The 12,616-nt window shown below is 42.6% G+C and overlaps 1 protein-coding gene across 2 annotated transcripts; it reads left to right on the top strand.

Annotated features, from left to right (window-relative positions):
- The first annotated feature begins 905 nt into the window (after positions 1-905).
- On the top strand, positions 906-12,055 carry LOC118393072 (adenosine receptor A2b-like). Of its 2 annotated transcripts, XM_035785328.2 has the most exons (4): positions 906-1,816; positions 3,694-3,778; positions 6,085-6,806; positions 10,055-12,055. In XM_035785328.2, exons 3-4 carry the CDS (start codon positions 6,472-6,474, stop codon positions 11,082-11,084), a joined length of 1,365 nt encoding a protein of 454 aa, XP_035641221.1. In that variant the 5' UTR covers positions 906-1,816; positions 3,694-3,778; positions 6,085-6,471; the 3' UTR covers positions 11,085-12,055. The 2 variants fall into 2 exon arrangements, with proteins under 2 accessions (XP_035641221.1, XP_052317361.1); XM_052461401.1 differs by having other exon boundaries at positions 3,694-6,806.
- Positions 12,056-12,616: the final 561 nt, after the last annotated feature.

The raw sequence follows: 12,616 nt of genomic DNA, 5'->3' as shown, positions 1-12,616 counted from the left end.
AAAGCAGGAGCTGAGTACAAAAATGCTGGTTGACTTGTCAAACAAGAAGAACTGGCAATGGACATACAAAGAACACAGGTATAAATACACAGGGGATAATGGGCGAACCCCCCTTTTCTGGAAACAGAAGACAAAGGGCTGTGAGACATAGGGTTGACTCTGGGCTTATGAAAGCTGGGATGTATACGAAGGGTACGGGGCAACAGAAGACACAAACAAACAAGATCCCGGGTGGATAGCCATACCTTCTGCCCGAGACAATGCCGGTGTCCGATGGCGATCCTCTGGTCATCGATACCTGGAGGTGGTCTTGAGGAGGGCCGACCAGGCTCTCTTGCAGGTATGATGACAGCAGCGGACAAACATCTGGTCAGAAGGTACGCCGACCTCTTCCTTGGGGAAGAGCGGGATCTGATACCCCAGGGAACACTCAAACGGAGATAGGCCCGTGGCAGAGCAGGGAAGGGTGTTGTGGGAGTACTTGACCCACAACAGCTGCTGGCTCCAGGAGGTGAGGTTGAAGGAGACCAGGCAGCGCAGAGTGGTCTCAAGATCCTGGTTGGCTCGCTCCGACTGGTCATTGGACTGGGGGTGGAACCCAGAGGACAGGCTGGCAGACGACCCAATGAGGGCGCAGAACGCCTTCCAGAACAAGAACTGAGGCCCCCAGTCGGAAACCATGTCCACGGGCAGTCCATGGATCCGGAAGACGTGCTACACCATGAGCTAGGCCATCTCCTTGGCCGAGGGTAGTTGGGGGAGAGGAATGAAGTGAGCGGCCTTGGAAAACAGGCAATGGTTGCAGAAGACCAGCCGGAGCTTATTCTGAGGACAGATCGTGCAGGCGGAGACAAATGCGGCAACATCCGGAACCATCATAGGCCACCAAAAGCGTTTTTGCACGAAGGCCAGGGTCTGACGGGACCCCAGGTGGAATGGGCCCACTCCAGGACCACAGCACGGACAGTGTTAGACATAAACATCCGATTACCGACTTGACAGTGTTGGATCCCGGCCAGTACGGTTGAACCGTGTGAACAGCAGGACCCATCTGGCTTGCCTGGAGTTGAGGCGCTTGGCGGTGCGGAGATACTCCAGGTTCTTGTGGTCGATCCACACGATGAATGGGTGTTCCGCCTCCTCCACCCAGTGCCTCCCGAAGCTCACGATTCCCCACATCGTAGTTATTTTCCGTTGAGGCGATGGGAGGAGGCGCAGGGATGTAGCTTGAGGTCCAGGGCAGAACACTGGGATAGGACCGCCCCCACTCCAACATCAGTAGCATCGGCCTCCACCACAAACTGACTGGAAGGGTGCAGATGAACCAAGATAGGAGCTGTGGTTAAGCGATGTTCGAGGTCCGGCAACGCCAGGCCAATGACAGGCATTCCACATTTAACCCCACCCACATGTGAAATCAAAATATCAAATTGTGTTTGCGTTTGCGTTTATAAGAAAAAATAAGAAATCCGTTTTAAAATGTGTGTCTAAAACCAAAACAACTGTCCGTTTTCTCATTCTGTGTTGCTCGGTTTAGTGTAGAAAAGTAATTATGCGCACGAACACAACACCGACCATGCGATCACGTGGTGTAAATCTGGTCAGCCTGAGGTATTGAACGGAGAATCGGTAGTGAAACAGTGGGAGCGGAGCGCACAAGTAGCCTAACAAATTGAGTTTCCCATTTCTTATTCTTCACAACGGGTTTTCGATGAATTATTTTATTAAGCGATGATTATAAATATTATAAATATGGTGCAAACTAATTTCTAGATTGTAATTCATTTCGAATACGACGAGGCATACATTTAAAAAGGTACGTTTTTTTTATTGAACATAGAATTGGATAGAAGTCAAGGGTTCTGCATTTAGATTATTTTAAATATTTAATGAATAGCCTAATTAAACATTTTTGTTAGACAATGTACGTTTATACAACAGTTAGTGCTGGTGCAATCAAAATTATTTTCGGCCAGGTACACAGACACGGGACAGCCTATGCAAGGTTTGCAGTGCCTTCAGAAAGCATTCACACCCGTTGACTTCTTCCACATTTTGTTGTTACAGCCTGAATTTAAAATTGATTAAATTGACATTATGTGTAACTGGCCTTCACACAATATCTCATAATGTCAAAACGGAATTATGTTATTTGACTTTTTTACAAATTAATAAAAAATGATAAGCTGAAATGTCTTGAGTCAATAAGTATTCAACCCCTTTATTATGGCAAGCCTAAATAAATTCAGGAGGAAAGATTTCCTTAAGTCACATAATAAGTTGCAATAACTCACTCTGTGTGCATTAATAGTGTTTTAACATGATTTTTGAAAGACTACCTCATTTCTGTATCCCAAACACACAATTCTCTGTAAGGTCCCTCAGTCGAGAAGTGAATTTCAAACACAGATTTAACCACAAAGACCAGGGAGGTTTTCCAATGGCTCGCAAACAAGGGCACCTATTGGTAAATGGGTAAAAAAAACTAAAAGCCGACATTTAATGACCTTTTGAGCATGGTGAACTTATTAATTACACTTTGGATGGTGTATCAATAAACCTGGCCACTACAAAGATACAGGCATCCTTTCTAACTCAGTTGCCAGAGAGAAAAGAAACAACTCACCATGAGGCCAAAGAGGATTTTAAAACAGTTACAGAGTTTAATGGCTGTGATAGGAGAAAACTGAGAATTGTAGTTACTCCCCAATACTAACCTAAATGGCAGAGTGAAAAGAAGGAAAACTGTACAGAATAAAAAATATTCCAAAACGTGCATCCTGTTTGCAGTAAGGCACTAAAGTAAGCCTGCTAAATATGTGGCAAAGAAATTAACTTAATGGTTTGAAAATTAACCGTTATGTTTGGGGCAAATCCAACACAACACATCACTCAGTACCACTCTTCATATGTTCAAGAATGTTGGTGGCTGCATCATGTTATGGGTATGCCTGGTTCAGTATGCTTTCCAACAGACACTAGGAGACAAATTCACCTTTCAGCAGGACAATAACCTAAAAGAGAAGGCCAAATACAGGATACACTGGAGTTGCTTACCAAAATGACGTTGAATGTTCCTGAGTGGCCTAGTTACAGTTTTTAATTAAATCGTCTTGACAATCTATGGCAAGACTTGAAAATGGCTGTCTAGCAATGATCAACAACCAACTTGACAGAGCTTGAACAAAGTTGAACAGAATAATGTGCAAATATTGTACAATCCAGGTGTGCAAAGCGCTTACATATACATGGATTAATTAATAGATAATAGATGAATAAAATTGAGTTAGAAGGGTGAACTAGAAGTCCAAACACTTGGAATTCTATCCAATTTGGAAAAATGTCTAAAAACATGTTTTCACTTTGTCATTATGGGGTACTGTCTGTAGATGGGTGAGATTTGTTGTATTTTTATAGATTTTGAATTCAGACTGTAACACAAGAAATGTGGAATAAGTCAAGGGGTATGAATACTTTCTGAAGGCACTGTATATTATGGATAATTGTGCCCAATACATTTTGGGAAGTTTTTTAATCACTTTATGTATTTCTAGATATTATGTTTACACAGATCCCCTTGTGTGTTATGTTGTTTGTAAATCATTGTATTTAAACATGAATGTGACTGTCCTTGTCTAGCAGTGTATCAGTGTTTTGTTACTTGTCATGTTTTGTGTTTTTTGTGGACCCCAGGAAGAGTAGCTGCTGCTTCTGCAAAAGCTATTGGGGATCCAAATAAACAAATACTCCCTCTTTGATAGGGAACTACAGGATGGAGGTGAGTAGATAGTTAGGGATACTAATACTGTCACTTACTGGTAAGGATAATGTTGATGGGTGTGCCAAGTATATTAGGTTTCCATTTTACCACAGTGGTTTTACCTCTCCAGGTAAGTGTATTAAAGTGGGAGTCAGATTCCTTATGTTCTCTGGTTTCCTCAGCAAACAGTCTTACATGAAACTATTAATGTGCACTTATTGAGGCCCTGTATTTTCAGTTGGTTTATCTTCATGGGAATTATTTAATTAGCTTTTTGTGTCAAGCTTGAACATATTTTGTGTCAAGCTTAAAGTAACTGTCCAGAGAAAATCTAACATTTATAAATTCATATTCTGTTAACACATACCCAAATAATGTCTTTGTTTCATCCTATGGTCATATTTGTGACCAAAGCATAAATTTGATATAACGTTTTTTTTTTTAACCCATCCTCAAACTTGTATCGCAAACAGACCATTTAAAAAAATGTTTGCTATTTCCTCATAGAGGATGATGTCATCGATGAGCTAGCCAATCAGTGGTCTACTTACATAATTATTTTATGACCCATATACACCCACACCCTTCTGTTGTTGTGGTACGTCTACACCATTCCAACACAGAAAAGCTGCTATTTAACATGCTTTATCATAATTTATTGGAATTACAACAATTTCACGTAATTAATGACCCTTCATATTTCATAGAAATCTGGAAACACTAGACAGTTACTTTAAATAATACTTTAAATCTGAGATGCAGTATCAAAGCACTACGCTTGGTTTAAATCCAACCACCAGGGTCCACTGTTCAGCAGAATACAGTCAGAGCTCTTGTTTGCTACAGCTGTTTCACAATGGAATAAAAATTAATTTAACATTATAGACTATACTTGGACTATTCATACCCCTCAAGTGCTGTCAAAGGGGACAACTGAAATACCCTGTTATTACCTCGTTTTTGACTGCTGTTGTAAGGTGACTGAGATAGGGTCACATATGCAGTCACATTGAGATGTCACTTCTAATCCAGTTGTAAACTCTATATTGAAGGTACCACTCTGTGTGAGGGTGAACAAAATGTTGCCTTTTCTTTTCACGACTGCATTATAGGCTTTTTGCAATGCAAAGGGTTTTTCCTACAGTATACTAGTCTATGGATAACAAATATGTTACTGTTGGGTTACATGTGCTCCAAGACTGACACTATTTGCAACAGCAGCCTCTGTGTCTTATACTCTATGTGTGTGATAAATTTAAAACAGTAACTGAGATTGGTCGGAAAAAACCTCAGTCCCACCTGAATGGAAATGTTTCTGAGAGCAAAGGCCTTTCAGTTCCATCACAACTGCTCTCTTCTGAAACCATGAGTAACCTCAGAAAACATCCTTGGCTTCACTGTGGGAATTCTCCATAAACATGATCAGAGTTCTGTATGAAAGGAGTTTGGAAACCTTTTCACACTCATATTTAATTCCAGGGAAATTGAGCGTGGCGCAGTGACCACAGTTGATTGACAAATTAGACCTTGTTTAAAACAATTGTCATTTCAAGTGTAGATTATGCCTGCTGTAATCCCAAAGCACATACTGTACTAATTTAATTGTTTTTATTCGTTTTTTTGTTTTTCTTAAGCATGACGACACCCTTCTCTAACGAAATTTGAATGCTTAATTTGGTGTCCTGATAACCTCATTTAGTGATTCTGTCTCTGGATGTCCTCAAGACTGACTACTTTCTCCTTATCAGGCAGGGGTTGGATGATCTCAGGGGGACATAGACAATTCCAGTCCCTGAAGCATCTGACTGCTTCCTCTCTCTGGTATAGCTGACATTTAACTGTCACTGTGATAGTGGCTCCATAACACCACCGTGTCATCATGACATTATTTCCTCTAGCCCTGGTTTACAGTTTAGTGACTGTTGTTAATGGTAAAAAGGAGGATTGGTGGAAAGTAAGTTATCATGTGTTAACATGACCACTGCAGTTGCTCAGGTAGTGTAATGTAGTCAGTATACTGTAGTCAGATGTCAGTGCTTACTATTGCAGATCTTGATGTTGGTTCGGATCAAATATCAATGATGATGACCGGCAGTTGTATGGGGAATGCGGTACATTGTCTATGTAAAGTAAACAGTACAATTGTTATTTGACTTGCTACATTGGAAATTCCAGAGTATCATGGCAGACAATACATTGTAATTTATTGTTTGACTTCAAATGTGGTTAATATTTGATGGAAAGTCACTTATTCACTGGTATTTTGTGTAGTCATTTCTGCATTCAGCATTTCCACTTTATTTACTCTTTCTTCCCTTTATCAGCAGCAGTATGACGCCCATGTGATCACTTCCTGGCTCAGTCTGAGCCCCATCTGAGTTTCACAGGGCTGAATCTTCAAACAGTGGCGGGGAAGGACTTGAGAGGAGAGGGCCAGACAGGACAGCAGATACCATAACAGAAAGGAGACTGTCATGCCTTATATGTTAAGTGAGGAGAATGCCTTAGCCTTTGGACTGCTTATCTAACCACCAACTGTGTGGGACTTCTAAGAGGCTTTAAGGTGAAGTGGTCTCTGTGGAGAGCTCAGCCATAGTCCCAGGCAGTGAGATACACCCTATAGAGTAAGCGAACTGCTGCCAGGCTGCAGCTATGGACCTTGAGGAGAATGGTCCTCCCTCCTCCTCAGTGACCTCGCTGCTCTTCTCACCATGCTGAACGATGCTGCGTCTGTCATCTACATTGTGCTGGAGCTGCTGATAGCTGTACTGTCTGTGTTGGGCAATGTGCTGGTCTGCTGGGCCGTCTGTCTCAACAGCAACCTGCAGAGCATCACCAACTTCTTTGTGGTGTCCCTGGCGGTGGCAGACATTGCTGTGGGAGTGCTGGGTATCCCCTTTGCCATCGTCATCAGCACAGGCTTCTGCTCCAACTTCTATGGTTGCCTCTTCATTGCTTGCTTTGTGCTGGTGCTCACCCAGAGCTCCATCTTCAGCCTGCTGGCCATTGCCATAGACCGCTACATCGCTATCAAGATACCCCTCAGGTCAGTTCCAATTGTATGAACATAACAGAGAGTGAGCTAACCATTTTAAACATATTGCTGCTGTCGCGCTGCTTTCCACTCCCATATACGGAGAAAGAGGTTAGACCAGGGGTGAGCAAACAACTTTTGGGGGGAAAGTATTATTTTAGGTTAAAAAAAGTAGAAAGTATGTAGAAATGATATTGGACCCTTTATATTTTAAATAACTGCCATATTTCTGTCCCGCAAATTGATGCTGACTAACAAATTGTCCCACAAGAAATCGGAGCGGCCAAATTTCGAAATCCCTATGTGGCCCTTGAGTCAAAAAGTTTCCCACCCCTGGGTTAGGCTTTTCAAAGATTTAAATCTACCCTTTGAGGGTGTATAGGGTTATTGATTGATTTGCCTACCCAGGTTGCAGGTACATTGTGTAGTTCATGCTTTATGCCAGTAGCACATTGCTAAATGTTTCTTAATCTTAAAATCTGTGTGAGATACTTTCAGAATAGAGTAGCAGAGGACCGTGCTATTTTTAAATGACCTTTAGGTTTTTGGACCAAATGGCCAGATGAGCTTTTGATTTCCGCAGTGGAACCAGCTATAGTCTCCTAGGAGGCCATCTCACCCAAGACCAGTTAACTGAAATCTCCTCTTACTAATAGTTTATACAGACCATGATCCCCATTCAGAACTATAAGCATGTAAAAAATAAAATAGCTGTTCAGACCAGTTATTTATTTTCCTTGATATACAAATATAAATGACATTATTCCCTAAAATGTATTATTAATCAGTAATTACTAATACACTTTCTGGATAGTGTGTGTAGATTGTTGCTCACACACTCTTTTCAACCTCACTCCTACCGGCATATTTGATAGTGTGCATTACCTAAAAACAACATGCCATTCACTCCCTTTTTATTGCGTCCAAGATTGCTGTTCTGTTGTGTCCCTGGGATGTGTTAATGGCATTTGTGTATGTCTGTGTTGCTGCACGGGGGGGGGGTGCTGTTTTCTCACAGCTAACCTTTGATCCTCAACGTCTAGAGAATGTGACAGAAACAGGCCCAAAAAAAGCAGCTGCACTCCCACACTGACCAACAGACACTTGAAATAGACTTCCCTTGTAAATACTGACGTTTTGTTTTTAAGTTTCTTTTTATAACTTAGATGAGAGGTTTTCCCATAACAAGAAGATCTAACCACATTTCCATCCAAACATTTCATGCAGATGAATTACCTGACGCATGAAACAAGCCACAACCGGGCAATGTTATATATGCCGACAGACAATTTGTTAGTTCGACATGGTGGGATCTCTTTGTGTCTATAGAATTTATTACGCAAGAAAAGCAGTGCAAATGCCTTTATGCGCAAATATTGATATAATAACCATCATGTCAAAGTAAACTTAGAGTCACGCAATGATACACCATATATACAAGAGTATGTGGACAGCCCTTCAAATTAGTGGATTCGGCTATTTCAGCCACACCTGTTGCTGACGGGTGTAAAATTGAGCACACAGCCATGCAATCGCCATAGACAAACATTAGCAGTAGAATGGCCTTACTGAAGAGCTCAGTGACTGTCAACATGGCACCATCATAGGATGCCACCTTTCCAACAAGTCAGCTTAAAATTTCTGCCCTGCTAGAGCTGCCCCAGTCAACTTCAAGTGCTGTTATTGTGAAGTAGAAATGTCTATGAGCAACAATGGCTCAGCTGGAAATGATAGGCTACATAAGCTCACAGACTGGGACCGCCGAATGCAGAAGCACATAGTGCGTAAAAATCACCTGTCTTCAATTGAAACACTCACTACCGATTTCCAACTGCCTCTGGAAGCAAGGCCGGCACAATAACTGTTCATCGGGAGCTTCATGAAATGGGTTTCCATGGCCGACTTGCCACACACAAGCCAAAGATCACCATGCACAATGCCAAGAGTCGCCTGAAGTGGTGTAAAGCTCTCCACCATTGGACTCCAAAGTGATAAATCACGCTAAACCATCTGGCAGTCCAACGGACAAATCTGGGTTTGGCGGATGACAGGAGAACGCTACTAGCCCGAATGCATAGTGTGAACTGTAAAGTTTGGTGGAGGGGAAATAATTGTCTAGGGCTGTTTTTTTATGGTTTGGGCTAGGCCCCTTAGTTCCAGTGAAGGGAAATCTTAACGCTACAGCATACAATTACATACTAGACAATTCTGTGCTTCCAACCCAACTTTGGGGAAGGCCCTTTCCTGTTTCAGCATGACAATGCCCCCGTGCACAAAGCGAGGTCCATACAGAAATGGTTTGTCGAGATCGGTGCGAAAGAACTTGACTGGCCTGCACAGAGCCCTGACCTCAACCCCAACATCTATGGGATGAATTGGAACGCCGACTGAGAGCCAGGCCTAATCGCCCAACATCAGTGCCCCACCTCACTAATGCTGTTGTGGCTGATTGGAAGCAAGTCCCCGCAGAAATGTTCCAACATCTAGTGGAAAGCCTTCCCAGAAGAGGGGATGCTGTTATAGCAGCAAATGGGGACCAACTCCATATTAATGCCCATGATTTTGGCATGAGATATTAGATGAGCAGGTGTCCACATATTTTTGTTCATGTAGTGTATGTTGTGTTGTCCTCCCACTACGACTCGGGAAAGCATGCAGTTTATTAGGCTACAGATGAAAGAATTGATGATGCACTTCGCAGTGTGGTGGATGTTAAAGGTGATGAGCTTGATGCTCCTTTCCAATAAATATCAAGGGTCTTATTCTGGTGACATGATAATCGATGCTTGGCTGCCATTTGACAAATAAAAATAATATTGCTCTTATCCATAATAATCTCATAATGTAGGTAGCCTACCTGCTGTATCTGTGAGCTGTTGGCTAGAGTGCATGTGTTAAGACTGGGGTGGGCACTTTCGCTGAATATCACAACAGTTTTTGTGACAAAACCATCAGTAGATTTGAAAATGTCATCACGCACAGCCTTTTATCTGCAAAAAGTATGTTTGATGGAAACATCTCTGGTGGGAAAATGTGCATATTGTTTAATAAAGATTTTAGAATATTCTCATTAAAATTGGTCGCAAATTGGATGGAAACCTAGCTAATGATATGCCCACTATTATAGTGTTTATTATTTAACTCACTATCCCTTAACCTCTGGGGGAGTCTAACCCTCCAGAGAGAACTTATCCTCCTCCAGCCAAGAGAGCCCATAATGTGTGTCTTACTGACAGTCCATATCTTTATTATTCCCACAGGTACAATAGCCTGGTGACAGGCCAGCGTGCCAAGGGGATAATTGCTGTCTGCTGGGTGCTGTCCATCATCATCGGCCTGACCCCGATGCTGGGCTGGAATAAGTCCACTGAGCGCCCCAACAGCACCTGTCCCCCAGGCCTGATGGAGTGCCTGTTTGAGGATGTGGTGGTCATGGACTATATGGTCTACTTCAACTTCTTCGCCTGTGTGCTGATGCCTCTGCTGCTCATGCTGGTCATCTACCTGCGGATCTTCATGGCAGCTCGGCATCAGCTGAAGCTCATAGAACTGAAGGCTGTCCACGGGGGGAAGTCCCACTCCACCCTGCAGAAGGAGGTCCAGGCGGCTAAGTCGCTGGCCATCATCGTGGGCCTGTTTGCCATCTGTTGGCTGCCGCTGCACATCATCAACTGCTTCACCCTGTTCTGCCCTCAGTGTGCCCGCCCGCCCCTCTGGATCATATACGTTGCCATCATGCTCTCTCACGGCAACTCAGTGGTCAACCCCTTCATCTACGCAAACCGCATCCAGGAGTTCCGCCACACCTTCAAGAGGGTCATCCGCCGCCATGTCCTGTTCCGCCGGGATCCGTTTGACATTGGTGGCAGCAGCCACACCTCCACCCACAACAGTATCAGCGGCTCAGTAAGGGTTAAGGCCAATGGCCTCCGCTTCGACCTCTTTACCGAGTACAGCAGCAGCAGCAGCAGCTGTGAGAGCTCCCATCCCTGTCATAGCCATACCAAACCTACAGGTGGCGTTCTGAAGCCAGCGCCCATTCACAACCACCCTCTTACCGTGATTAGCTCCCACAATGACAGGGAAAGCCCCCCTGTGCCACAGCCTCTCAGACAGACACATACACACCCGTTATGTCATCCCCTGCAGCATGGGGACCAGCAGCAGCAGTCTCACAAAGGTCCGGAGGTGGAAGAGGTAAAGAATAGGCAGGATCTCTCCCCTGTCCAGGTCAAAACACTGTTCTATAAACATAAAACCTGCTTCACTGAGCTCACTGAGGTGTCATAATGGACACAGAATGGGCATTAGACAGCTACAAAGGATCCTTATCACCTGGCCTTTGGTGTGAAATTACTGCTGATGTGTACATTTTTTTGGAGTCAGCTCAGAGTAGATTACTGGGCAGTCAGGCTCACAATCTGAGGATCAGAGTTTGGTTGTATCCAGATGGTCTAATTCCACATACTTGGAGGCATTCTATCGCCAGGGATTGTAACCGTTGGTCCTGAATGAGTACGAAACGAGGACCTACACAAAGGCAGGCAAACAAAGCCTACTGTACATTCACCATGCGGAAGAGAACAACTTATTTTGGGGGCATGAACAATTCTATTTAAATTTGCAAACAAAAATCATTTTAGTTATTTATGGAAGAAACGTTAATGTGACTCGAATGGTTAAATGTGATTCTGTTTACGATGTTTATTCTCTTGCTCTGTGACATGTCTGGTGCTTAAATCGGAATCCTCACAATTGACTTTTGTTCTATGATAACTGGTGAGGTTTTGTTAAATCACCTTTATGATGAATCTTGTGTGTTTGGGGATGGCAGGGATGTTCCAGGTTCGTGATGAGGGGACGGTACTACTGCATTGATTTAGAATGTTTGTGCACCATACAGATGGACATGATAAGAGCAATCTCTTAGATGTTCAGGTTTATGATCTTGCAAATGTATGAATGCTCAAAAAATGATAATGGTTTTAAACTATTTTGAGGAATATCTAAACTACTGGGTACTTTCTCAACTTGTCTAACTGTCAGTAACACAAACCAAAACTGTTGAGCTGATCGTTGAGATTACACAGGCAATTAAATGGCCAAAATAATTCATCAATGACACATACAGCTTACATTTTTCATTGAATATACTCTCAAGAGTTACATAGCTATGGCATTCTCTGCATTTTCACATTTTCAGATGCAATACAGGACGCAATACCTCCTGTTTGAAAATAAATATTTATATGTAATTGTCATCTCTAAGTGTATTTGTTTGCGTTTCCATGTTGCACTGTTTACGCATTACAATTACTGTACAGCTTTCCCAACTATTGATCAATCAGCTTTCCCAACTATTGATCAATAAGCTTTCCCAACTATTGATCAATAAGCTTTCCCAACTATTGATCAATAAGCTTTCCCAACTATTGATCAATCAGCTTTCCCAACTATTGATCAATAAGCTTTCCCAACTATTGATCAATAAGCTTTCCCAACTATTGATCAATCAGCTTTCCCAACTATTGATCAATAAGCTTTCCCAACTATTGATCAATCAGCTTTCCCAACTATTGATCAATAAGCTTTCCCAACTATTGATCAATAAGCTTTCCCAACTATTGATCAATAAGCTTTCCCAACTATTGATCAATCAGCTTTCCCAACTATTGATCAATAAGCTTTCCCAACTATTGATCAATAAGCTTTCCCAACTATTGATCAATAAGCTTTCCCAACTATTGATCAATCAGCTTTCCCAACTATTGATCAATAAGCTTTCCCAACTATTGATCAATAAGCTTTCCCAAATATTGATC

Source organism: Oncorhynchus keta, chromosome 14 (genome assembly GCF_023373465.1).
Source record: "Oncorhynchus keta strain PuntledgeMale-10-30-2019 chromosome 14, Oket_V2, whole genome shotgun sequence".
NCBI classification, from domain to species: Eukaryota; Metazoa; Chordata; class Actinopteri; order Salmoniformes; family Salmonidae; genus Oncorhynchus; species Oncorhynchus keta.
This window is presented reverse-complemented; position numbering and strand designations above follow the sequence as displayed.